The 24,225-nt window shown below is 57.3% G+C and overlaps 1 protein-coding gene across 3 annotated transcripts; it reads left to right on the top strand.

Annotated features, from left to right (window-relative positions):
- The first annotated feature begins 634 nt into the window (after positions 1-634).
- On the top strand, positions 635-19,699 carry TOLLIP (toll interacting protein). 3 transcript variants are annotated; one of them, XM_072790469.1, is made up of 6 exons: positions 636-793; positions 10,296-10,445; positions 12,175-12,357; positions 13,314-13,466; positions 14,145-14,235; positions 17,189-19,699. In XM_072790469.1, exons 1-6 carry the CDS (start codon positions 761-763, stop codon positions 17,401-17,403), a joined length of 825 nt encoding a protein of 274 aa, XP_072646570.1. In that variant the 5' UTR covers positions 636-760; the 3' UTR covers positions 17,404-19,699. The 3 variants fall into 3 exon arrangements, with proteins under 3 accessions (XP_072646572.1, XP_072646570.1, XP_072646571.1); XM_072790470.1 differs by lacking the exon at positions 636-793 and adding an exon at positions 2,009-2,278; XM_072790471.1 differs by lacking the exons at positions 12,175-12,357; positions 13,314-13,466; positions 14,145-14,235 and having other exon boundaries at positions 635-793.
- Positions 19,700-24,225: the final 4,526 nt, after the last annotated feature.

The raw sequence follows: 24,225 nt of genomic DNA on the forward strand, positions 1-24,225 counted from the left end.
CCGGGGGTGGGGGCGTGGCGGGGGGCAGTGGGGGGCGGCAGGTGGACGCCCTGGGGGTGGGAGCGTGGCGGGGGGCAGTGGGGGGCGGCAGGTGGACGCCCGGGGGGAGGGGGGGCGCCTAGGCAGGAACGCCCGTCCTGGCCCCGGTGTTCGTGCTGCCCACTCGCACGCCACTGCAGGGCCGCAGGGGGCCGCGCCCCGCCTCGGGATCGCGGGTGCCCGCGCGGGCGTCACGGCCCGTGGACCGGCCCTCGCGCCACAGCGGGTACTGCCGCCGCTCCGTCTGCCCGACCCCCGCGCCCACACATCCGCGTGCAAAAGCTCCCGCGCCGCGAGGATCCGGGGCAGCCGCAGGGTGGGCCGTCGCCTGCCCTCCGGGACCGGGAGCCCTCGGGTCGCCCGCCCCAGGCCCCGAGAGGCGGAGGGGCCGGAAACTCCTCCGGCCACGTGATCGGCGCGGGCCGGCCGGCGAGCGTGCGCACACGGCCAGCTCGGGAGCCGTTTCGCGGGGCGGCGGCCCGGAAGGAGCGACTGCGCAGGCGTCCGCCGGGGGCGCGCGTGCGTGCGGCGCCGGGAGGGGCGTGGCGGGCGTGGCGTCTGCGCAGTGAGCGGCGCGGGGGCGGGGCCAGGCGTCAGCTGACCGAGGCGGCGGCGGCGGCGGCGGCGGCCTCGCGGGGACAGCAGTCGGCGTCGCAGGCTCCGGCGCCGAGGTCCCGGGCACGTCCGCTCCTGGTGGGCGAGGCGGGGCCCGCGAAGCACCATGGCGACCACCGTCAGCACGCAGCGCGGGCCGGTGAGGCTGCGGGCAGGTGGTGGGCGGCGGGCGTGGGCTCCGGAGCCTTCGGGGAGGCCCAACGACGGGCTCCGGGAGAGGTGGCGGCGGGGCCGGGCCCGGACGGAGGAGGGTCCCGGTGCCCCGGGTGGGAGCCCCGGACAGTCCTCACACGGAGAAGCCCCGCCCAGCCTTCCCTGTACGAGGAGAATCCTGAACCCCGGATGCTCCCTGTGCTGCCTCCAGGCTGAGTAAGGCTCCCAGGCCCTGCTGTGTCCCCACTTAGGGGCCACTGGCCGCCCCGTCAGTTTTTCATTTGCAAGCGAGTGGGCGGGGGCCGAGGACCTGGGCGAGTCCTTCCCAGTTCTCTCTGAGCTGCGCGGATGCGGGAGAGTGTAGACTGGCTGAGGATGGCCTCGGGGTAGGGGGCCTCCCTGCAGCCCCGGCAGCCAGCTCCTGATGCAGCAGCTCCTGACGCGCAGCGGGGGAACGTTCTGGTCCTTTTGAGCAGGGAAGAAAGGTTCCTCGGATGCGATGCTTTCCTGTGCCTTCTCTCAAAGTCAGCCGCCCACCGTGAGCTCCCCGTTACCAGGGCCTCTCACCCGTAGAGCTAAGGGAGGATCTTTTCACAGAACGCTTTTCCTGAGTTTGAAAGGAAGACCCAGATTTTGTCAGCGTTCCCCTATGGGCACAGGTGCCCTTTCTGAGGCCTTTGAATGGGACCTGACACGCACTTCCTGTCGGACTTCAGTGTGGAAACATGCCGGAGCCCGTGGGGGAGAGTTCTGGACTCATCCTCGTGGCTTCCAGCTCTCCCATCTTCACAGAGAATTACAGCAGGTCCACTGCCAGCAATTTCTCATGTTTATGCAACTGGCTGATCCCAGAAGCAAGGGAACCAGATTAGCAGCTCCTTTATTTGTCCTCCCACACCCCCGCCCAGGAGCAGTGGGCTTCATAATCTGGCAGGACAGCCCCCTCCCTGGCCTCCTGGGAGCTCAGTGCCCTCATGCAGAATCTCACTGGTGGCATGGGCCTGAGTGTAAACACGCACAAAGCTGGGCTCCGTATCTGGTTGAAGGGAGCCTCCGTAGAGCTCAGCTGGTCCTGTTACTGGGGCAGCACTCAGCTCTGTGACAGCATAAAGCTGAAGCTCCTGACACTCGGGAGTGAGGGAGTGCTGCTGGTCTGACTTCCTGAGTGTGGTATGGCTTTATGTGCACATGGTGGTGTGCAGCACCCATATGGCAGGAGTGGCTCAGGGGTGCCCTCTGTGACCTGTAAACGTGCAGTGACATTAGGTCTGGTCCGGAACTGCGGGGTGGCTCTGGGAAGGGGACATCAGTGTCTGGGGTCTTGAGTGCCAGTGAGGTCATGTGACCTCTTGGCTAGTGTTATGATGATGGTATTTGGGGCAGCACCATACAATGAACAGGCAAGTGTGGTGCCTGCTGTCAGGATCTCCCAGTGCAGCCCGGACAACAGCCCACCAGCATGACCGCACAGGTGAGCTGCATGCTCAGAGCTCTGGGTTGTTTTTTTTTTTTAAAGATTTATTTGAGAGAAAAAGTGTGTGAGAGAAGAGTGTGTAAGCAGGGGAGGAACAGGAGGAGAGGGACAAGCAGACTCTGCCCTGAGCTCAGAGTCCGATGTGGAGCTCAATCCCATGACCCCAGGATCATGACCTGAGCTAAAACCAAGAGTCAGATGCTCAACCTACTGAGGCACCCGGAGCTGTGGGTCTTACCTCAAGAGTTAGATGTGAAGATGGCCTGTCGGGGGCCATGGTTGAAGTGGGTAAGGTTCTTCTAGGAAGAGACACTTGAAGGAGTGGGTGTCATAGGGCTGGGGCTGGAGCGCAGGCGGGCCTGGAAGGAGAGAGGGCAGGTGGGCTGCAGGAAGGCCAGGGAGGGTCATGCGTGTCATGCCTGTGCCAGTGCGAGTGGCAGGTATGGCCAGGGCACTTTTCCAGATGAACGGCCTGCAGGCAGCAGATGGACTGGGTGCTTGAGTTTTATCTAGTCACTACAGTGACAATGTTTTTAGAAAGCTTTTTGCCTGGCACAAGGCCTCTTCAGCGTCCACTGCTGCTCTCAGAACTAAGCGATCCTTGTAAGGACCATGTCATAGTTGATCGAGTCTGGTGGACCTTGTCGAGCCGAAGGTGCCCCACATTGACTGTATGCTCCATCCCTGCGGGTGGTGGAGGAACATCGGGTGGGGCTCTCCTGGGTATTGGCACTGTGCCAGTGGGCCCCGTCCCTGCACACACCACGCAGGCCTCCACTGGGGCTCCAGGGAGCCCGGAGCCTGGACTCACTCACATGGGGCGTACTCTGAAGTCTGACCACTGCCTCCCACTCACCACCGAGGAGTGACAAGCAGCATCCTTGGGGGTGTGAAGGAGGGAGGGGAGTCTGCTTGGTAGGGGAGACGGGGTGTTTCCTGTGCCCTTGCCCACAGAGGCCTGAGGGGCTGGGTGGGGAGGGTTGAGGACAGGGCAGTGCTGGCCGCTCCCCTTGCTGGGGCTGAGATGGTTGTTCTTCCCCAAATCACCACTGAGACTCATGCCAGGCCTGTGCTGTCTGTTCCCCTCTAATGTTGCTGGTATTCTTGAGAGGACATCCTTTTCTGTCCAGGGTTCTGTCCACTTCACAGACTGTTCAGAAGCAACTGCTGGGCCACAGGAGAAGTAACTGTGTGGAGGCCCCTGCCTGCCTTGTTCAAGCCTGGGGACTTTGTGAACATGCTGCTTTAAACCACAGCAGTGCCCAATCAGCTCATGGGGACAGCGGTGAAAGCTCAATCAGAGGCAGTGGGGGCCTTTCCAGCCTCCCCCACAGATGCGGGTGGGCTCCAGGGAGTACAGGCTGATCACAAGCACTCCTCCTCCTCCTGGTGATGCTGATGGGTTAGCGGGTGCAGGCCAAGTGTAAGGCCCTCCTTGTGATGATGCCTTTTCCTTGACCTGAGCTGGTCTGCTGGGCGACGCTTGGGTGACCTGAGACTGTCCAGGTCCTCGTTAGCCTTATTGATGATGATTGTTTTTGATGAGTGACGTGTTGACAGTGCTCTCACATATGGATATAAAAAGACCTGTAAATACTCAAATTGATAGTAAACATAAATGGCAATGCCCTGATATTGATAATCACTCCTGGATCAGTGACTCTAGGGATTGCAAAGGGTGATACTTGTATTTTATTGTTGTTCTATGTTTGTTAACTGGGACTGTTGGCAAAGATGGTTTTGCAGATAGTCCCTTGTCCTGAAGGGAGTTGTGCAAGAGGTCAGGTAAATGCTCCGCTCTTCCCTGTGAATTGCCAGTACTCAGAGGAAAGACTTGGCTTTCTCTTTAGGCTTGAGCATGGCAGTGTTTCTGTTTTCGAGCATGGTCGTGAGCCCCTGGGGTTTCTGCACACATACTGCTCGCCGTGGCACATCTACTCGCCCCACAAGGCCCTGCCTGCTGGTATGGGTCCTCCCAGCTGGTGGAGAGCCCGGGCCTCCCTTCCTGCCCCTCCGAGCTGAGTAGGGGTGCAACCAGTGTCAGGACTGCTGTGCACTTCGGTAGTCAGGTCCTTCTGGGGCGTGGTAGCCTCACTGGCTATCCCCTGCTGGTGTGGGAGTACTGGCCATGTGTTTGTTTTTTCATTCTTTGACGTGACATTTTGCACTTTGATGTTTACTGTTGGTTTATCGCCAAGTCAGATCTAAGAAGTGTCTCTGTCTTTTCGCCTGAACACGTTACATGATTGTGGTCTCATGGACACACATGGTTCCTTCAGACGGTGTCTTCTGTGCTTCTCTTTGCCTCTCTCGGTTTCTGTGGCTCTCCTTGTGTCTCCTTGTGTTTGGGGCGGTTAAATAGTTTCTCAAATTCAGCTTTTCGTTCTGTTCTGGCCTGGCAAAGACCCGGATTTCCATCGTCTTGGTGGTTTTGGTAGACATACATGCCCATGCAGCCTCAGCAGGTTGTAAGGTGGGTCACTGTGTTGATGCCCCTCCTGAGGGATACGTGACCTTGAGGTGCCCCTTCCCCATCCCTCACACCTTGTGCTTAGGCATTTCCTGTGACAGCACTCTCTGTCCGTCCTTGTGTCTGTCTTCCCTCTAGATCCTGGAAGCTCTTTTTGCCAGTGTGGCACTGTGCTTGACGGTTGTCCCCTCCCACGCAGGAGATCGTCCTGGCGAAGTCAGTGGTGGATACTTCAGTCCCTGCCTGGCTCCGCATCTCCACCGCACTCCCCCACACCCTTGCCGTCCCTCTTTGGGTCACCAGTGTGGTTCCTGAGTGACAGCTCCAAGTGGGCCAGCTACGGAGCCTCTGTGCCTTGGTGGCCTTGCACATAAACCTTTATCATGCATTTGTACAAGGACGGACCGAGTCCACGTGTGTGAAGTTCCTGGCCTGGCCTGTAGGAAGTACCTGAACAGATGAATTTTGGGGCCCTAAGAGTTAGTTTTCATTTCTCAAAAAACTCAGCTCTTGGGCAGCCCAGATAGCTCAGCGGTTTAGCGCCTGCCTTCAGCCCAGGGCGTGACCCTGGAGACCCGGGATCGAGTCCCATGTCAGGCTCCCTGCATGGGACCTGCTTCTCCCTCTGCCTGTCTCTGCCTCTCTGTCTCCTCTCTGTGTATTCTCATGAATAAAATAAATAAAATCTTAAAAAAAAAAAAAAAAAAAACCAACTCGGCTCTTCCTCAACCATCTTTGCCTGCAGCTCTCCGTGTCCCCTACCATTCTGCTTCGATGCCTACAGGATGGTGGGAGCTGGGGAGCTAGTTGTATGGGGCTGCGACCCCCAGGAGTGCAGCTGCATCAGCTGAGGGCAGCAAAGCTGCCAGATACCAGGAAGCCACCTGTGCTCTGGGAACCGCAGGAGGCCATGTGCGGGTGGGGGAGGGTACTGTGAGTAGGGGCACAGTGGCAGCTGGTCTCCGTGTTCAGAAGCTCTCCCGGGTGAGTTCTGGGCCCTCTGGAAATGGCCATCCCTGCTCCCAGGCCACAGTCTCCACTCAGACTTCTTCTCCGGGCTCCTCCTCCTCTTTTCTGGGTGTGCTCTCTCCCTTGGGGATCATGAGTTTGGGTCCCCAGCACAACCCTGACTCCTTGCCCCCTCCCAGGCTTCCTTCTCAACTCTAGCTCCAAGTGTTCTGCTGCTCCTTGCTCTCTACTTGGGATGGTCCAGATGTCAGAGAGCAGAACCTTCCTTTCTTTGGTCCCCTCCACTGCATTCCACCCTGTCCCATTTGGAGGTGGCCCCACACTGCAGGGTGTTCCAGCTAGAATGTCAGGATGGTCCCTTAGGAAGTCCTGCTCTGCCTTCCCAGAGCCTCCCCACCACCCACACACCACCCCTCTGTGGCCTGACTTGCCCACTTGCTGTCACACCCTGTAGTTAGGCGCCAGACACAACCACATGTGAGGCATGGCACGCCCGGCTCCTCACCTGCCTGGCTCCCTCCCACAGAGTGCCAGAGCCAGTGCCTTGGCCGAGGTACAGCGAACATTCTGTCCATAGGCAGGCTGAGGCTCATAGCCACTGCTCCGTGCAGTTACCTGGGGGACAGTCCCTTTCTCCTGGGCCAGATGGTGGAACGTGCTGAGCTGTGGCCCTGGGGAGTCTAGCAGCAAGTGTGCCCTTGCAGGGCCTTCAGCGTAGGTCCCTGTGATGCCAGGGAGGTTCAGGGCTCCGAGGGCTGGGGCTCCTCGACCTGTGAGCTGTTGGCTTCTCTGTTTCTCTGTGGTAACATTCCTCTGTCCCTTTCAGCTATGGTTCTAGTGTGAGTGATGTGGACTGAGAGCCAAGTGGTGAGCTGGGGGCCAAGGAGGCATTTGTGTCGGGGTGCCTCTCTGGACCGTGATGGGGGCTCCAGAGCCCCGAGCACCTGTGTTCTCACTGGTGATGCCAGCCCCAGAGGGTGAGGTGGGTTCTCAGACAAGGCAGAGTGAACAGACTCTGTTCACGGTGCCTGGCGGCTTGTACTGGGGCTCTTGCTCCTCATGGCACCATTGCACCCTGTTCTGTATGCACACACACAGCAGTATGGGGGGGGGGAGGGAGGAGCAGGGAGCCTGATGTGGGGCTGGATCCTAGGACCCCGAGTTTGTGACCTGGAACCACCTGGGTGCCCCTAGGAGCTTGGTTCTAACCCTGTGTTAGCTGAAGAGTGCTATTTGTACGCAGAGTGCAGGTCGGTGTACAGGATATGAACTTATCCAGAGTGTCTGTGGTGTAACAGTTCCATGAGCAGCGGCGAGGAGAAATGTGTGACGATGCTCCTTGTGCGGACAGTGACAGGCCCAGAGGGCCCCCTGCCCAGTGTGCAGCTGACAGCCAGTTTTGGACTCAGTGTGTCCATCTTGTAAGTGTGAGCCAGATAACAGTTTAGAATATTCACGATTTATCTGTAATCAAGATTAACCATTCTTCTCTGGTCTTTGGGCCAGGATAAAGCATGTATGCTGATGTTACAATTCAGACTTTTTCTCTGTGATAATATGGCAAACATAAAAATTTTAGGATTAGCTCTGGATTTTTCCTTTACGTCTGTAAGCCAAGTGTTCACCACACCCTTTCCCGGCCAGTCTCTGAGGTGGTGGGGTTTGTGTTGGCACCTGGACTCTGTAACATCTGACGTGGACTGGCTTTGTCAGCAGCACTGACTTAAGGTGTGGGAACTGGCGCACTTGGACGAGCTCCTTCGAGTTGCAAGTCTCTGGGGTTGTAGCAGCGGACAGACCTGTCTGGCAGCTCCCGGGGCAGCGGGGTGCTGGTTGCATCACCAAGAGGGTGGTATTTCGTCAGAACTGAAATGCTGTTTCCGTCTTCTTTCTTCTTTTTTTTAGTTAAGTTGAAGTTTTTTTCTAATAAACTTTGAACTTTAGAGTTATGGAACAGTTATGAACAGTTCAGAGAGCTCCAGTGTGTTTGCATCTTGTGTGCATCCCCAACAGACGTTTATTATAACTGGAGACCTGGCTTTGCTACGTGACTACTCGCTCCAGGTTTTATCTGGCTGCCCTGTGTTTGCCTCAGTGTCCCTTCTGTCCTGGAGTTCCACCCCGAACCCTACATGGCATGGAGTGGCAGTGGATTCTTAGTGACCTGCACTCTGGGACCATCTCAGACTTCCTCTGTTTTGGGGGACCTTGACCATCTGAGGACTGCCAGTCAGGGATTTTGTAGCTTGTTCCTCAGGTGAGAAGAAGACCCCAGGGCACATTATCCTCCTTGCGCCTTTTCAGGAACCTAGTGTCCCCTAGCCTGTTAGTGCTGGCGCTGGCCAGGGGACTCACCTTCTATCCCTTCTGTGTTTTGTTTGCATGGCATAGTTAACTTCTGTTGTAAAAATCGTTCCATGTTTATAGTTAAGATCTTGTTGAACATTAGATGTTTGAATTTTTTTTTTTTTAAGATTTATTTGAGAGAGCACAAGTGAGTGCAAGGGGAAGTGCAGAGGGAGAGAGAATCCCAAGCAGACTCAGCACTGAGTGAGGGGCCTGATGGCAAGGCTTGATCCCAGGACAAGGGATCAAGGGCACAGCCCATTGCCTGCACTCCTCACTCCTCAGGACTGCAGTACGTGGTATGGGTGGGTAGTTATTTTTCAGAATAAATGAGAATTTGGTCTGTGTGCACTAATCTTCTGCATTTGGTTAACATGAGTCTGTGTCTGCCAGATTACATTCACAGGAACAGGCAAGCTTGCCGCGGCCCCAGTGGAGGTTGGGAGGACTGTGACCAGTTGGCATGGCAGCGTCTGGCCCCGTGTCCGCTGGGAAGAGCTCTGGCTGGGAGTGCGGTTCCCATTTGCCCATAGCAGCTGGTGATGGGTGTGGGTCTGGTAGCCCCCAGGCCAGCCACAGCATCTCAGCCCTCTGGGAGGGTGTGCAGCCTGAGAGGCCCCCAGGGAGGCAGCACGCTCCTCACCTGGCAACCCTGCACCTCCTGGGTGCCCCTGCTTTCCCCTCAGGCTGTAATGAGTTCTCAGGGCTCCTGTGGGCCCACCGGGGCTGCCCCACTCCAGACGTGGAGAAGGTGCAAGATGCTCTCCTCGCCAGGCGCGGAGGTCACTCCCATACATCCCAACCCGAGAGGAAGAAGTGTGCTCTTGCTTTGCAGAGGGAAGCAGCTGGAGCACCAAGCTGATGGGTGCCAAGGAAGGGAGTGGCTGGGGACAGACAGCCCCTGGGCCTGGAGACCCGAGTGGGTCTCCACCTGTTTCGGTGCCTGGCTTGGGCGATCTCCAGCCTGAGATGGGGACACGAAGACAGGAACCTAGACCTTTCTAGGGATGTTTGAAATGAAACAGCACAAGGTGCTTGTGGAGAAATGCTTTCCCAGTGGTGCTTGTGAGCTCAGCGGGTATGGAACCTTTTGGAATCCTCCCAGATCTGTGTCATCTGGAGGTCCAGAACCACAGCTATAGAGGCCTTAGGATATTTGGCACCTGGATATCTGAAGCAGTCTCTGTTGGCCACTGTCAGTAAATGCACTTTGTCACAACTCACTATGACTCGTGGGGGTTTTCTTTTCCCTCTGGCATGTCCTGAAAATAACATTCCTTCAAGGCTCTCGGCCAGAGTCTGTGGTGATGTACTCTGGAGCAGTGGAGGAGACCCGGGAGCCCTGTGGGCAGCACTGGGCCTGCGCCATAGCTCTGCTGCTCCCTCCTGTGGGACTGCGTCAGTCCTTACACTGTGGCCCTCCACACCCCAAACCTACCCTGCCTGGGAAAGAGCGGAGGGCAGGCTGTCCGGGCATCAGACACTGCGGGTCCGCGCTCTGCTGGCCTGGGGACACAGCTGCCCTCTCTGCTCATCTGTGTGGGGGAAGCCTTGTCCAGGGCCACTGCCACGTGTGGCAGTCCACTCCCCTTAGCCACTGCCTTTTCCTGGAAGACTGGCTTCTTGGAACCCTGGGGGCCTCTGTGCAGTCCACCCTCCAGTGCGTCTCCACCCCTTCTTTGAGAAGCCAGGCAGCCTTGTGGACAAGGGATTCAGCAAGAGGCAGGAGGAGGAGGTCTTTGGGGCTTCTTGTTGCTCGTCTTTCCTTTTTGTCTTCTGGGCTGTTATTTTTGAGTTTGAGCTGTTTCAGATGGAGGTTTTCGAGTGTGTCAGCATGGTGGGGCGGGGGGAGCTTCCATGTACCTGGAGACCCAACTTTCTGATTTCATCTCACTGCTGGTTTGAATGAGTGCCTTGCAGCTCACAGGCCTGGTTTGTCCTGGTGGCAGCAGGAAAAGCAGATGGTGGACATGTAGGCAGAGGGCGTGTGACACCTGAGTGCAGCCCAAGAGACTGTCAAGGAGCCGTTCTGAGCTTGAGAACCTGCTGTCAGTGGGCAGAGCAGAAGCCCGCTTTGCTTTTTTGCATCTATTGAGTGAGAGGGCTCCTTGCTGGATGGCAGCGTTGTGTTTCATGGTGCTTGGGCTGGAGACCTTGGCCCCGTGGGCCTCTCCCACCGTAGATGCAGTGACTGAGCCCCCCACTAATGCACCTGTGTTCTCCCCGAAGGTGTACGTTGGTGAGCTCCCGCAGGACTTCCTCCGCATCACACCCACGGCAGCGCAGCAGCAGGTGCAGCTGGACGCACAGGCAGCCCAGCAGCTGCAGTATGGAGGGGCAGTGGGCACAGTGGGCCGCCTCAGCATCACCGTGGTGCAGGTGGGTGTTGGGCCTCCCCGGGGAAGGGGTGGCCCTGAGTGCTGCTTGCTCTCCGGGCTGTGGCTGCTGGGCCACATTGTCTGTGTGAATAAATGGGTTTTCTCTCTCTCTCTCTTTTTTTCTTTTTTTTTTGAAACATACGCGTAAAAGATACTGATGAATACCCAGGCTTCTACCAGAAATAGCAAAAATAATCAGTGAGGAATGTTTATGGGTACGTGCTCTGTGCCAGCCTGTGTAGGGATGCCCTGCCTGACCCTCCTGACTGTGGGGGAGGTGGGGGCACAAGGGGAGGGCCTGGCTGCTGAACAGACCGCTAGGAAAGCCAGAGGCACTGTTAGGATCTAAAGTGGTTTTGGTCACCACAACTTTCCGTAAAACCACGAAGGGGAGTCACTGAAGGCAGACAGAGTTGCAGTCAGGCCTCACGAATACTGTGGGTTTTAAGGTGACTGCATCCCAGACACCTGGCCACACTCTCGGGGGTGATAGGGTCACCTCAGATACTCACATGTTCTGAAACTGCCCTCTCATGTGCCCACAGGAGTGGCCACTCTTTACCCTCCACGTGGTCCTCCCAGGCCCTTGTGGCACCAGTCCCAGGGACCCAAAACAGCCCTCTTTTGCCTGCTGGGCCTCTTGGTGTGGCCCTGGCTTCCCACTTCCTTTGATAAGCCTTTCTCCCCCAGTCCGTTGGGGCCCCAACATGCTACTTGGCCTGCCTCCCCTGGCATGTACCTCCCTGGTAGTTCCTGCTGATGGAGCACCCTGCGGTCAGGCCCCTGGCCCCCCTCCCTGCCCCCCACCCAGGCCAGCCTCCACTCTGCTCACATGGGAGTGCCCACACCATGGCCCATAAGGCTTCTTTCTGGATGTCCAGTAGTGTGTCGTCTGCTCCCTGTCTGCGGGATGCGGGTGTTTCCTGTGGTCACAGGAGGGTTGGTTTGATTTGGGTTCATTGGGGTTTTGCTTTTGGGTCTCTGATGGCATGCAGGCATCAGTTTCTCCTATAGTCTTTGCCCGCATTTTGCTGGGCTGTGTTCTTGTCACTGAGGCTTGAGAGGTCCCTCTATCGTGGTTGTGGCACTCCATCACACGTTCTCCCCCTGCCCCTGCGCCCTTCCTAGTGGACACGTTCAGGCCTGCTGTTATTGCTACTCCACCCTTAAGCTGTGGTGACACATCGTAACCAGGTTCTGTGGTTTTAGGTTTCATGTTCCAGTGCATCTGCTGATGAGTACCCTGGGCTACCTGCCTTCCCTCCCATTCATCAGTCCCAAGCTTGCTTTCTCTGTACACTCAGCCTGTCTGGCTGAAGTTTAGGCTCCTCAGGATTCATAAGCCAAGGCAGCAGCAGACAGAGAACAGAAAGCAGAGCCAGGTGGTGGCTGGGCCAGTGCCCTGAACTCGTGACCCTGCTGGTCCAGGCCGGCCCTCAAGCCCCATGTTCTGGGTGGCTCTTGGCTCTGGCTCGGGACAGCCTGCTTGTCACCCTCCTCTGCAGCCTCTTCTGAAGGGGACGCTGGAGACGGAGCTGCCCTACATGGGCCAGAGCCTCTCTCAACTTGAATGGTGACCTTTGGTACCTGGCGCCAAGGAACACAGTTGCCACATCCTGTTCCCTGGAAATGCCAGAGTTGATGTGTTGAAGGGGATGGACAGCTCGGGTGAGCATGCGTCTTTCACTCCAGTGGCAGTGGCTCATTCAGTAACATCGGCTGTATTTCAGGCCAAGCTGGCAAAGAATTATGGCATGACCCGCATGGACCCGTACTGCCGACTGCGTCTGGGCTATGCGGTATATGAGACCCCCACCGCCCACAATGGTGCCAAGAATCCTCGCTGGAATAAAGTCATCCAGTGCACAGTGCCCCCAGGCGTGGATTCCTTCTACCTGGAGATCTTTGATGAGGTGAGAGGGCCGCCCACCCGTCATGGGCCCAGCGGGTGCCCTGCCTTCCACCACTGAGGCTGTCTGGGAACTGCAGGTGTGCCCAGAGTAGGTGTGTTATTGCTTTGTGGCAGGTGACCTGGTGTTCTCAGCAGCAGTGTACACAATTCCATATAGATGTCTTCACCAGTTACATTCAGGAAACAGCCTCACTGGAGCGGGGGGCACAGTCTTGACTGTCCCCCCTTCCCCAAGCCCCAAACAGATCCCCACACCAAAGGCACAGAGGCTGGCTCTTGTGACCAGATGGGTGTACAGTGGGTCAGACCCCACGCTTGGTAGAGTGCGGTTCTTGTGCAAGTTGCCAGCCCCCAAGTGTCCCTGGGAGGGTCAGATAGCTGCAGCATGGCTAGTCCTGGGCTGGTCCTCTGGGCACCTATGGGGCTGCCAGAGAGCCTCTGGGTCTTGGCTAGCAGGATAAGAGGTTGGAGGGCTGGGGATTGGGCAGCAAGGCCTGGAGCTACCCCCCTCCCCCCTTCATGTGGTACCCTCTGCCCACTCTTTCCTTGCAGGTTCCTCCCTCCTACTCCTCTCCCTTTGCTCAGCACAGGGGGGCAGAAGGGAGGGCACCTCCTTCCCTCCATTCACACCCACTGGCTTTTGGACTTGCAAGGGATCCTGAGAGGATGGGCAGATGCCAGACAGTGCATGTCCAGATGCTGACTAAGGCCCTACTGGCCTCACAGGGATGAGGGTGGGGGTCCTATGGGGTCCTCTCTTCCCCAGCTGGTAACCCATACTCAGCAGAGAGTGGGGGCTGAAGGTTGCACACAGCTGGGGGCCAGACTCGGGGTGGGGGGATCACCCTTTGGAGGAGGTGGCCCAGGGGGAAGGCAGGGCTGGGGGTGGGGCTGCGGGGGCAGGAAGAGGGACTTCAGGGTGGTAGCAGCACGAGTATCCCCTTGTGTCTCCTTCAGCGGGCCTTCTCCATGGATGATCGCATTGCCTGGACCCACGTCACCATTCCCGAGTCCCTGAAGCAGGGCAAGGTGGAGGACGAGTGGTACAGCCTGAGTGGCCGGCAGGGTGATGACAAGGAGGGCATGATCAACCTGGTCATGTCCTACACGGTGAGGGCTGGGGCCGGAGGGCAGGCAGAGGGCAGCCTCAGCTCAGCGCAGCCATTTGTCCCTGAGGGACTGGGACCTTGGCCCGCGGGCGTCAGGCAATCTAGTGGGAGGAGCAGCATGGTGTGGGGGTCTATTCCTCGGTGTACAGGCTTCCTCATGGCCAGAGCAGGTCCTCCATGTAGTGGTCAGAGGTCTCAGGACCACGCAGAGTGTAAGGGAGCAGATGCTGGCCCGTAGGTCCCCTGCCTTGTGCGGCTCCATGTCCGCGGCCCACTGCTCTTGGGGCAGGTGGGGTCTGGGACCTTTGTGTCACCGAGGTGGTGGTGGTGTCCCTGTTTTAACTCTGCCTCAAGGAGGTTCCCAGCCTGACTGTTGGAAAACAAGTCCTAGCTCCGTGTGACTTTACTCATAAACATTTCATTCATTATACGGCAAATGCTTTCACAGGAGCACGTAACCCCAACTGTAGTAACTGAGTGAATAGTGTGTTAGAGGCTGTCAGGAAAGTGCTTTCAGGTCCTGAAAGTGCTCATTTGCTTCCTGGGGAACGTTCCCGTCTGACCCTATGTCAGGCAGCCGTGGCTCACCCGGGCCTTCCACCAAGACGGTGTCAGGATGTCCGTTTCGGTGTGTGCTGTGCACTCCTATGACCCCGTGATTATATTTGGTGTATTCCAGTCGCTGCCAGCCACCGTCATGATGCCGCCTCAGCCTGTGGTCCTGATGCCCACCGTGTACCAGCAAGGCGTAGGCTACGTGCCCATCACAGGTGCGTGCCACTCCCCATCCCCAGCACTGTCCTCAGGGGCTTGGAGTGCCGTGCGGAGGCTTAGGTCTGGATGTGACTCATGAGGACCTTTCCAAACGCAAGGGGTCTGGTCTGAAGCTTGAGTTTTTTATGTGTCTGTAGGATATAGAATATTTTTCCCCAGACTGTTGGCAAGTTGAACTTTTATGGAGGTGGAGAAGTGTAATCTCTGAACACGTTAGTGTGTGAGTTACTGTCTCGAAAGATCCTGCACTATGGGGCGAAGTGAGCTGTGAGCCCTGATGTTCCTGTTGTGTTTATTCGTCTTTGTAAAGTAACACTTTGTGGCAGCCTAGTAAAATCCAGTTGGATTGCTTTCATGCTTTTGAATTTTCAAATATTAACACCAGCCATTGGTTCGCTTCTGCTCTGTCTGTGATGGTAACTGGATTCCACTGTTCCCTGCTGCAAACAGCCATAAAACTGGGCATAACAGATGAAGCGGCAGCTTGTTCGGGCTCAGCAAGCAGGCCTTGCAGGACTGTGATCCCCGAGAGAAGGGAGGCAGCGGAGCCCTGAGTTACCGTGCTCTCTGCCAGAGGCGGTGTCGTATAGGGAGCTGGGTCGCAGCATGGTGCTGTGGTCGCATCGTACCAAAGGGGCTGGACTGGGGCAGGACACTGGCGCGCGGGGCTGGGGTGGCATGGGGCGCCCTGGGGTTTCCGCCCACCCAGAGAAGAGAGGTCTCGTTATTGTGCAGTTGTGGCTGGTGCAGGACCGGGGTGTTGCCTCAGGCTTACTTTCACCCTGACGGAGCCTAAACACAGCCCAGCAAGGACGGGCACAGAGCTGGGAGGCTGCATCTACCTCTGAGGTGTTCACACCGGTTCCAGACTTTTGGGGAGAACTGCGGGGAAGTGTAAGCCCTGGTTGGGTCAGAACCAGCTGATGGGAAATGGCCTTGGTGATCAAAGAGCTGTGGAACAGCCAGGATGAGTTTCTAGAGAACGTCTTACCAAGTGAGAAGAAGGAGTCTCTGTAGAGATGCAGAAACTCCTCAGAAAGCCAAGGGGACGTTCGTGCCCCAGGAGAGCACCACGAGTGGGGAGAGCGGCTCGTGCTGCTGGAGCGGCTGCGGCTGGCCTTGGGGGTCTCTGCTCTGTGCTGATGTCTGCCCGAGGATCTTGTCCTTCCTTGCCCCTTCACGGCAGCAGTTTCAGGCTCTGTGTGACATTGTCTCACTCCCATGTTAGAGGTTTGAGGAGGAACAGGTGCCTTCGGGGGCTCTCCAAAGGTAGTGAGTGTCCTGGGGCAGCCGGAACAAAGGCCCATGGAGGCACCTCTGCTTCACACAGCAGAAATCTCTGCTCTCCATTCTGGAGGCCAAAGTCTAAACTCAGGGTGTGGGTGGGGCCCTTCCAGACCCTTCCTGCTGCAGCCTCCGCCCCATGACCCCATGGCCCCTCCTGGGTGTCTGTGCCAGCATCTGAGGTGCCCATCTAATCAAGACTTTGCTCAGGACAACCTGGCTCTCACCCACCTTCCAGATAAGGTCTCGCTCACACGTGCCCAGGCTGGCGCCTCACACATCTTTCTGAGGGGCACATTTGAGCTACAGGATCAGCAGCACGAGGACGTGTTTGGTTAACGGAAAGTCCATGTTCTCGGGAGATGAGATGTGTTTTTCTGGTTCCATAGTTTTCTTTGTGAGTCTTTGAGGTTTGTCTTAAGAGGTTTATTCTGGGAAAGGCCAGACTTCTGTATAAATGGAGACTTTGAACTTCTCTTTTGATGCATGTTTGTAAGCTTTGGAATAGTCAGCTACTCGCAGGAAGTGACCAAGGAGAGGAAGGAGCTTTTGCCTGGATCTCTTGAGGCCAAGCTGCCCACTGGCTCCTGTGTGTTTCCTACAGACAGGAACTTGTGCCAGCTGCCTGTGTTTGTGTGAAGTTTGTGCTGCTTCAGAATCTTCTTTGGTGTGAATAACTTATTTCCATGATCTTGTCAAGGTGTGCGTGCATGTATGTGTGTGCACATAGGTCTGCGTCATTGGTATGCATGTGTGTGTGGCACATGTGTGCACGTGTGATCTACAGCATTGGTATGCATGTGCTTGGCATGCATGTGCACACGTGTGATGTGAGGTGTGTGCATACATGTGTGTACATGTGTGATCTACAGCATTGGTGTGTATGCGTGTGTGGCACCTGTGTGCATATGTGTGATGTGAGGGGTGTATGCATGCGTCTGTGGACCCTGCTTCCGCAGGAGGGGTGCTGCCTGCAGCTGCTGCCCCCTAACAGGTGGGAGTCCCACGGGAGAGATAACCCTGGGGTGGGTTGAGAGCCTCCCCCCAGTTCTCTTGCACTGTGGGATCTGTGCGCTGAAGCAGTTCCCAGGAGGGGAGGGGGCCGTGGAGCCAGTGTGTGAAGGACGGCAGTGCCCACCAGATGCTGACAGTGCCGCCCAGTGTGGGAAAGCCCTCATGCTGCTGTCCTGCCCCATGTTCCCACCCATTCTGCAGATAGTTGACTGGAAAGTTGGGCTCTCAGCACCTCACCACCTTGACCCAGGATGGAACGTGCTCCTGGGTGTGTGCCTCGCTCTCGGGCTTCACGTGCTTGTTGGCATCAGAGGGATCCACCTGGTGCCCTGCCTGTACCATAGTCGCCACCTGATGTCTAGCTTCTGTCCCCTGTGCCATTCTGTTCTCTGACAGAATTGCTTTGTGGTCTTGGGTCCGTGAAAATTGGCATCTGGTATGGTATCATCCGGAACTTTGAAGGGACCACAGCGCAAGCAGCCTGTCCTAGCTCTGAGTGCGTGGTATAAACCTGCTGGGGAGGAAAGCTGTAGGAAATGGGGATGTGCGTGGAGGCTGTGGGCCAGGGGCACACGTCTTTGCTCCAAAGACGAGCTTGGCGTGGGTGCCAGTCCCATCATGTGTTCCCTAAACCGCGTCTTGTGGTTGCAGGTGTGCCTGCAGTGTGCAGCCCCGGTGTGGTGCCCGTGGCCCTGCCCCCAGCCGCCGTGAGCACCCAGCCCCGCTGCAGTGAGGAGGATCTCAAAGCCATCCAGGACATGTTCCCCAACATGGACCGGGAGGTGATCCGCTCCGTGCTGGAAGCCCAGAGAGGGGACAGGGACGCAGCCATCAACTCCCTGCTCCAGATGGGTGAAGAGTCCTAGAGCCCCGGCCGCCATATCACCTCGGCCCTCCCGACTTGCTGGCCCGGCCCCCTGCCCCCCATTCCCGTGAAGGAGCCCCGTGTAGCCTTTTCTTGGACGTCTGTAGTCCCAGTCCTCACCCTCGTTTGGGATGCATGTGGGTTGTCGCTTCCTGACCATGGAGCGCCACCATCACTCGGGTGTGGGTGTGAGTGGCTCTCCTCCTGGCTTCGCTGGGAGAAGAGCGGGCACGTGGGCCACGTCCCGCGTACGCACACTTGCCTGCCTGCTGCTTGGAGACATGTGTGTTCGAGTGCCGTGTCTTCTCCGCCGCACGCTGTCCCAAGAACGCTTTCTATGAGCAGCCTGCCTCTGCCAGCGCTTTAGAAAGTGTTGCGCGTCCTCCAGGTTTGATTAATGGCATGCAGTTATTTTACTTAACTGGAGTAATCTATTCTTTCAGGCACGTAGAGCATTTAACACCTAATTTGGGGTTATTTTTACGGCTCTCAAACTTAAATTCATGTTTTTCTGTTGACGCTCCTTGTTTGCAGTCCTGGGCTGCTCATCGGTATCCTGGGCGGGCTGACCTCTGTGTCAGCATGGCTGCAGAATGCACCGGATCCAGGGTGGGCCAAGCCCGGCAGCCCACCTGACCCCCCGCGGGCTCTGGAGCAGGGCCATCCCAGGCCCCAGGGACCCCATTATGCCTTTTCCTGCTGTGTCTCATGCCAACTTTGTGGGGTGTTACTCGAGGGCTTGCTGCTCCTCTTTCTGACCAGCTCTTGGAATAGAACCTGAAGAGTGGGTGTAAGAGGTGGTAGGTCCAGTGCTTTGTATCTGTTTATTAAAGGGTACTTAGGAACCGTTGGCTACTACTGATGTTAATTTAACTAAACGTACCAGTCCTGGGAATTCACTGTGGATGAAAGAAGTAATCATCTGGTGAACATTTCAGTTTTCCCAGGAGATAGGTGTGTGTGCTGCGCCGTGGGCTGCGTGGCGGCCATGGCCACAGGACTGGGACAGGTGGGGGGACACCTCATAAAAATCAGCAACATAAGAGGTTTGTCAAGTGCTGCTTCCAGCCCGCACATGGGCACCACACACTTGCCTTTGGAGAGGGAGTCTTAGCGCCATGGGCACCATTGGCCCCACCGGCGTGACTCTGCGAGGGGTCAGCATGAGGACTGGACTCCCATTTCGCTCCCCCCCCTGCTGCACACGGGGATTTCCTGTTGGTCGGAGGACGCTGTTGCTGCTGCTGCTGCCGCTGTTGCCGCCGCCGCCAGCAAATGCATATCAGGAGCCTGAAGGAACGTGTGCCCACTGCAGTGACCACACCAGGCCAGGGTTCTCAGTGAAGACTTGCTGCCAGTCAGTGGTTCCCACCACTTGCTTGGACATGTGAGCCCTGCTTTCTCGTGGAGCATGGGTTCCCATTTCAGACAGTTGGGGCCCACGATGCACGTTTCTCCCCAAATGGGTGAAAGCATTGGGTGGGCCTGCAGCTCTGCCCTTTGGAGACGACCTTCATGGACGACACCACAGGACTCCAGGTCCAGGGGCCCAGTCCCATCGCTGGGACATCTGGCGTGCCGTGAAAGTGCTCCTTGGGATGTGCTCCTTGGGACAGGCATTGGGCCTCAGTGGGCAGGACAGACTCTGAACCTGTCACTTGGGCTCCCCTTCCTTGTGAACACTGCCTGTGACCTCAGCCCACAGTCTGCAAGGTCTTCCCTGGTTGCATCAGGTCCTCCTTTCTTGTTCGTGTCCTGCTTCTGGGTTCGTGGCCTGTGGCAGCCTGCCATTCTGGGGGAGGGGGGCCGCACTGCAGATCCTCCAAGGCAGGCGCAGGACGGGCTGATGACACAGCTGCGGCGTGGCCACGATGGACGCTGTGCACCAGGGCGGCTGCTGGTGTTTGGGGACCTGTGCCTCGTGGCCCTGTACATGGCCAGGTGGCTAACCCTGGGACCCCGGGGGGCTGGCTGCTGGTGTTTCCTCCAGATGCAGCCCCCCCCTTCCCCCACTGACAGCGAGGACAGAGCATAGGCTTGTGCCCTCAGTGTGTGCCGGGGATTCCTCCCATGTCCGGCATCCCTGAAGGTACCCCTCCCCTTACCGACAACCCTCTGGTGGCAGCTCTGTGCCCTTGTGGGAATGATTCTCAGAGCTCTGTGTTTCTGATGCTTCGGTCGGGGTCCAGCGTCCAGATTGATCTTTGATTGTAAAGTATATTTTTGCTTTTCAGCCTTCTAATTTAATACATGATATCTATAAAAGTAGAAGATTAAACTTCTCCAATGAAACTTCACCATTTTTGTTCCCGAGTGGTTTTTACTTTAGCTTGGAATACGTTCACTAGCAAATAAACCGCATGCACTGTTGTGTGGGTGAAGGTGAAACATAATGGTTGTATTGAGAACATTAACCTGAAATATTTGTACCAAGTGTGAAGTTTTGTTTTTTTGACTGAAATGTTGGGGAGAAGGCCTAGGGTTGCGGATGTGACTTCTTTGTCAGCAGGTTGGCAGCACTTGTTGGGCTGTTTGTATCTGGGAGCGGGTCGGGAGGGCAGGCACCAGATGGAGCCATCCCCAAGGGTGCAGCGCGCTCCACTGTGCACTGGACCCCCACTACACACACGGGCCCAAGGGAGTGGGGAGGAGTGTTGTGTCCCAGAGCCACCAGGGGCGGGCAGTCGGCCCACAGGGAGGTAGCTGCCCCCACCCTGTCCCCAAGGTGGTTCTGCAGAGAGTGCTTCCTCCACGTGCTTGCTGTCAGTCACCGTCACCATAAATGTCTTTTGCCCAAAGCAGTGGAGGAAAGTGCGTGTGCTTGCGCCCAGTGTGATGTGAGGAAGCAAGGAGCACCTCTGCTCTGAAGCTCCGTACAAAGTGCCCAGAATGTGGGGGAGGCTGAGCACTGTGGGCAGAGCTGAGCTCTGAGAAGGGGTTCCCTAGATGGGTGTGGGGGCTGCATGGGGTGGGGGTCCATCTGTCTACTCACATACATTTCCCAAATGTGCACACAGCAGGTGCCCAGTCGTGTTTGGAGGTGCTAAGGTCCTGGTGTCTGTGCACAAGCCGACTTGGTTCTAACAGCCTTGGGTCTGGCTCCTGACGAGGGGCCAGCAGCCAGCTCGCTGCGAGAGTGAGCTGGAAGGAAAGCACCCACAGCAGAAGAAGGTGGCAGGACATTGCCGGGAGCCTGCTGTGGCCCAGGAAGCCCTGAGGGGTGAAATCCATCATGGGATGGTAGAAGCAAAAGCACATTCTTTCTGGAGGAACGTGGTGTTGGCTCAACCTTTGAGGCTGGAGTGCACGTGGCCTTGTGTGTGCTTGGGGCAGATGGCCCACGCGAGCAGGGAGCATCCCCAGAACTAGACTTTGGGCCACAGGCTCAGACTCTATTGCGCACCACAAGGACACTTAAAATTTGAAAACAGGACAAAACACACAGTGCGAGCAGAGAATGAGAGGCTGCTGAAAATACCCACATGGAGATGGCACAGAACCCGACGTCCACTGGAAGTGGAGATGGCCGCTGGAGTTGGTGCCTAAATAGATTGGTGGCAGATGACAGTGCCCAGGAGGCCGAGGCTCCACGGAGTGAAGGACGGGGTTGGGGGGACACTGGACAGGGTTCCAGGAGTCACAGCCCCACAGGTGGGGCACACATCTGTACCAACTGGGAAACACGAGTGTGTGATGCAGGGTTTACGAATTTCCTGGGGACAGTGGGGATGTGGACGGCTGGTGGACAAGGTGGAGGGCATGAGACGCCAGCTCGCTCCTTGTGAGTCATGCTGCCTATTAATTACCATGAGCCCAGCAGCCCTTGGTCCTGGCACGGAGTGTGTGCGATGTGGCCTGGGGTCAGGGCAGGTGGGCTAGATGCGGTGTCCTTACAGGCGGCCCTGCACCCAGTTTGGATAGGCGATTTGGCCAAGGGTTCGGGGCTCCCCACCTCACCACACTAGTGGTCAGTGAACAGTGAAGGGATCACTGGTGGGTTCTGCTGGCAGTAAGCCTGTCCACCTCCGTCGTGCCTTCCAGGCTTCCAGGGGACATGACAGCGGTTAAGTCCATGGCCCTAGAGCCCCCGACTTTATTATTTACTTCTTTAAAAGGATTTATTTGGGAGAGTGAGCGTGCATGCACATGTGTGAGCAAGGGAGGGGCAGAGGGAGAAGCCCAACATGGGGCTCCATTCTCCATCCCAGGACCTTAAGATTGTGACCTGAGCCGAAATTAGGAGTCGGACACTCAACGCACTGAGCCATCCAGGTGCCCCCAAAAGCCTCAATTGTAATGGGCCCTGGTGGTGCATCTGCTCCTAGGACACCTCCGGGAAGGGCTGGAGTCACCACTCAAGCTGGTGCGCCGTTTCAGGGCCATCCGTAGGGAGCCCAGCCTCTTCTCTAGCCGGCAGCTCAGGTCTGGGCGCAGGGGGCAGGTACTGGCCTGCCCCCAGCCCCGTGCTCCCTGTTGCTGTTCCATGCCAGTGTGCGTCCTCCCAGCGGCCCCTGCAGCTTGCCCCGAGAACCCCGGTGCCTCAAGCCTGTCCCTGCAGGTTCCTGCCACCGTTGCCTCTGTGCACTGGGTGGGGTGGGAGGAGGGTAGGGGCGGGGGTGGTTCTGTCATGGTGTCTGCAACTCTGAGGTCTCAGGACAGATGTCCTCCTCACCTGTGCTGCCCTGGGAGCACAGGCTGAGCCTTCGGGGCCCTCAGCAACCACAAGGGTATGTCAGGCGGGCTCCGAACTCCCAAGAGCCCAGCCAGGGCCTGGCAGCCCCAGAACTTGTCCTCACAGCTATTTGGATGTCAGGGCTCAGGGTTCCAGTGGGAGAAGGCACAGCTGGAGGAACGACCAGGAGAGGGTGTTTGGGACAGGAGTGGGCATGCGTGTGCTGAGGCAGGAGCTTGGGGAGTCCTGCTCTCACCTCTGCATGCTCTCCTGCATCTGTCCTCACACCTGCTCAGGCTGGGTCACATCTGTCCTGTGCTCAGAATGTCCAGCAGTCCCTGCGAGAACCTCCAGACTCCTCTCCCCTACCCAGCTCTAGCTGCTGCTGGCAAGTCCCACCCCAGGGCCTTTGCATAGATGCTGGTCTTCCTCTAGCCTCTCCTAAATGTCCCCTCGGGAGCTTCCCTGGCCACGCTGGCAACTCACTGCTCCTTTCCATGCCTCCTAGACCCTAGATGACATGGTGTCATCTATCATCTCACATCCTTGTGCAGAAGCTGCCTTCCTGGGAACTCTGGAGAGCGGGGTCTGCTGCTCCTCTTTCCTGTTCCCACACAGCACGTGCCTGGTCAGCACGCAGACAAAAGGAGGAAGAGCTTGGGTCCTAGCCTCATGCCTGCTGTGCCCTGCAGTAACTGGGATCCCCACCAGCTGCCCCGGTACGTGAGTGCATGGGGTGCCCAGTGTGTGAGTGTGCACAGACCCCATCCTGGGCCCCTTCCCTGGTGCTGATAGGGCTGTTATCGTGACCTCTTTGGTCTTTGCTTCTGAAAATAATCCCCAAACACCTTTTGAACTGTGGGTTTCTGAGGAGCAAAAGCCATGGCCAGGGTTTACCTGAGGCTGAAGCTTGCAGGCAGGGAGACATGCGAGGACCACTAGCTTAGCGTGGAATGCCTCTGTCTTCCCCTTGGTGTGTGGTGCTGGTTTGCAGGCTTTCCTGTAGACGTTGGTGCTCATGTGGGTAGAGTAACACCACGACATAGAATGAACCACAGAGCATGTGGCACTCATGCCCTGGCCAACAGGATATGAGGGCATTGAGGGCAGTGTTGGGCCTGGGCCCTGGGCTGAGTGGGGCTCTGCCCACCAAAGATGGACCACCTCTTGGCCGTTGGGCGGCCCCCCTGAGTTGATGGGATGGGAGCTCTGCCTCTAGAGCTGCTCACCACGAAAAATCCATGCTCCATGCTTCCATAATCCCCCACCTCAGGCCCCAGGCCCCAGACAGGCCAGGCCATTATGGAACATGTGTGGCTTCCATCCATGGAGGGAGCAGCTTGCAGGGGAGAATGAGACGTGATCCCCAGGTCACTCAGACTCCGAGGAAGGTCACTGACAAAGGGGTCATTCAGCTCTCGGTACCAGCACCCTGGGTAGGATGAGGCTTGGGATGAGTTGTCAAGTGAAGCACATACCAGCATAGTTCTAGGGACACTGCAACCTGCCTCTGTGCCCTTTGTGAGTCACATGGGAAGCCCTCAGTGTTTATCTTGGCTTTCAGCCCCTGCCTCTGATGAGCCTGGCAGGAGAGTTGAGTTCACCCTGCAGTCATGTGCAGGCTGCAGCAAGACCACAGAAGCCCACTTGGGATCCAGGTGGGACCACAGTGCTAGGCAAAGTGGTGATGGCACCAGGGGATGTCTGATGGATCAGGGATGCCCCAGGCCTAGCAGGGAGACACAATAGTCCCCGCATTCAGGGCTGGACCAGGGGACTGGCAGTGGGGCTTGGAGAGAGATGAGAGCAGCACCCATTAGTCACAGGACCTCAATGGACACATCCGACCTGTGGGTTCAGCAGATGGTCCATCTCTCAGGCCTTAGTGACTCAGGTTATGGAGACATTCTTCTTTTTGGCCCCTCAGGGGGAAGTGGGACAAGGTGCAGTGCAACTTGCCCAGGGGGACACTTGGCTTGGGAATGACTGTGAGGAGGAAGTGTCCTCCTCCTGCCTGGCAGAGCAGACCTTCCTTTCAGTAGGGACACAGTGTTGGTGCTGGCAGAGTCGTGATGCATCTCCCAGGAGAGCCCATCAGGGAGTCATCTGGGAGCCGGGGATATCCTATCTGGCACGGTCATCCTCACTGAG

This window comes from Canis lupus, chromosome 21, assembly GCF_048164855.1.
Source record: "Canis lupus baileyi chromosome 21, mCanLup2.hap1, whole genome shotgun sequence".
Lineage (NCBI taxonomy): Eukaryota > Metazoa > Chordata > Mammalia > Carnivora > Canidae > Canis > Canis lupus.

Excerpts from the sequence above, each read along its gene's own strand:
- TOLLIP (XM_072790469.1), top strand. The coding sequence starts at position 761 with ATGGCGACCACCGTCAGCACGCAGCGCGGGCCG. Across the intron at positions 10,446-12,174 it reads TCAGCATCACCGTGGTGCAG|GCCAAGCTGGCAAAGAATTA; the intron begins GTGGGTGTTGGG and ends GCTGTATTTCAG. Across the intron at positions 13,467-14,144 it reads ACCTGGTCATGTCCTACACG|TCGCTGCCAGCCACCGTCAT; the intron begins GTGAGGGCTGGG and ends GGTGTATTCCAG.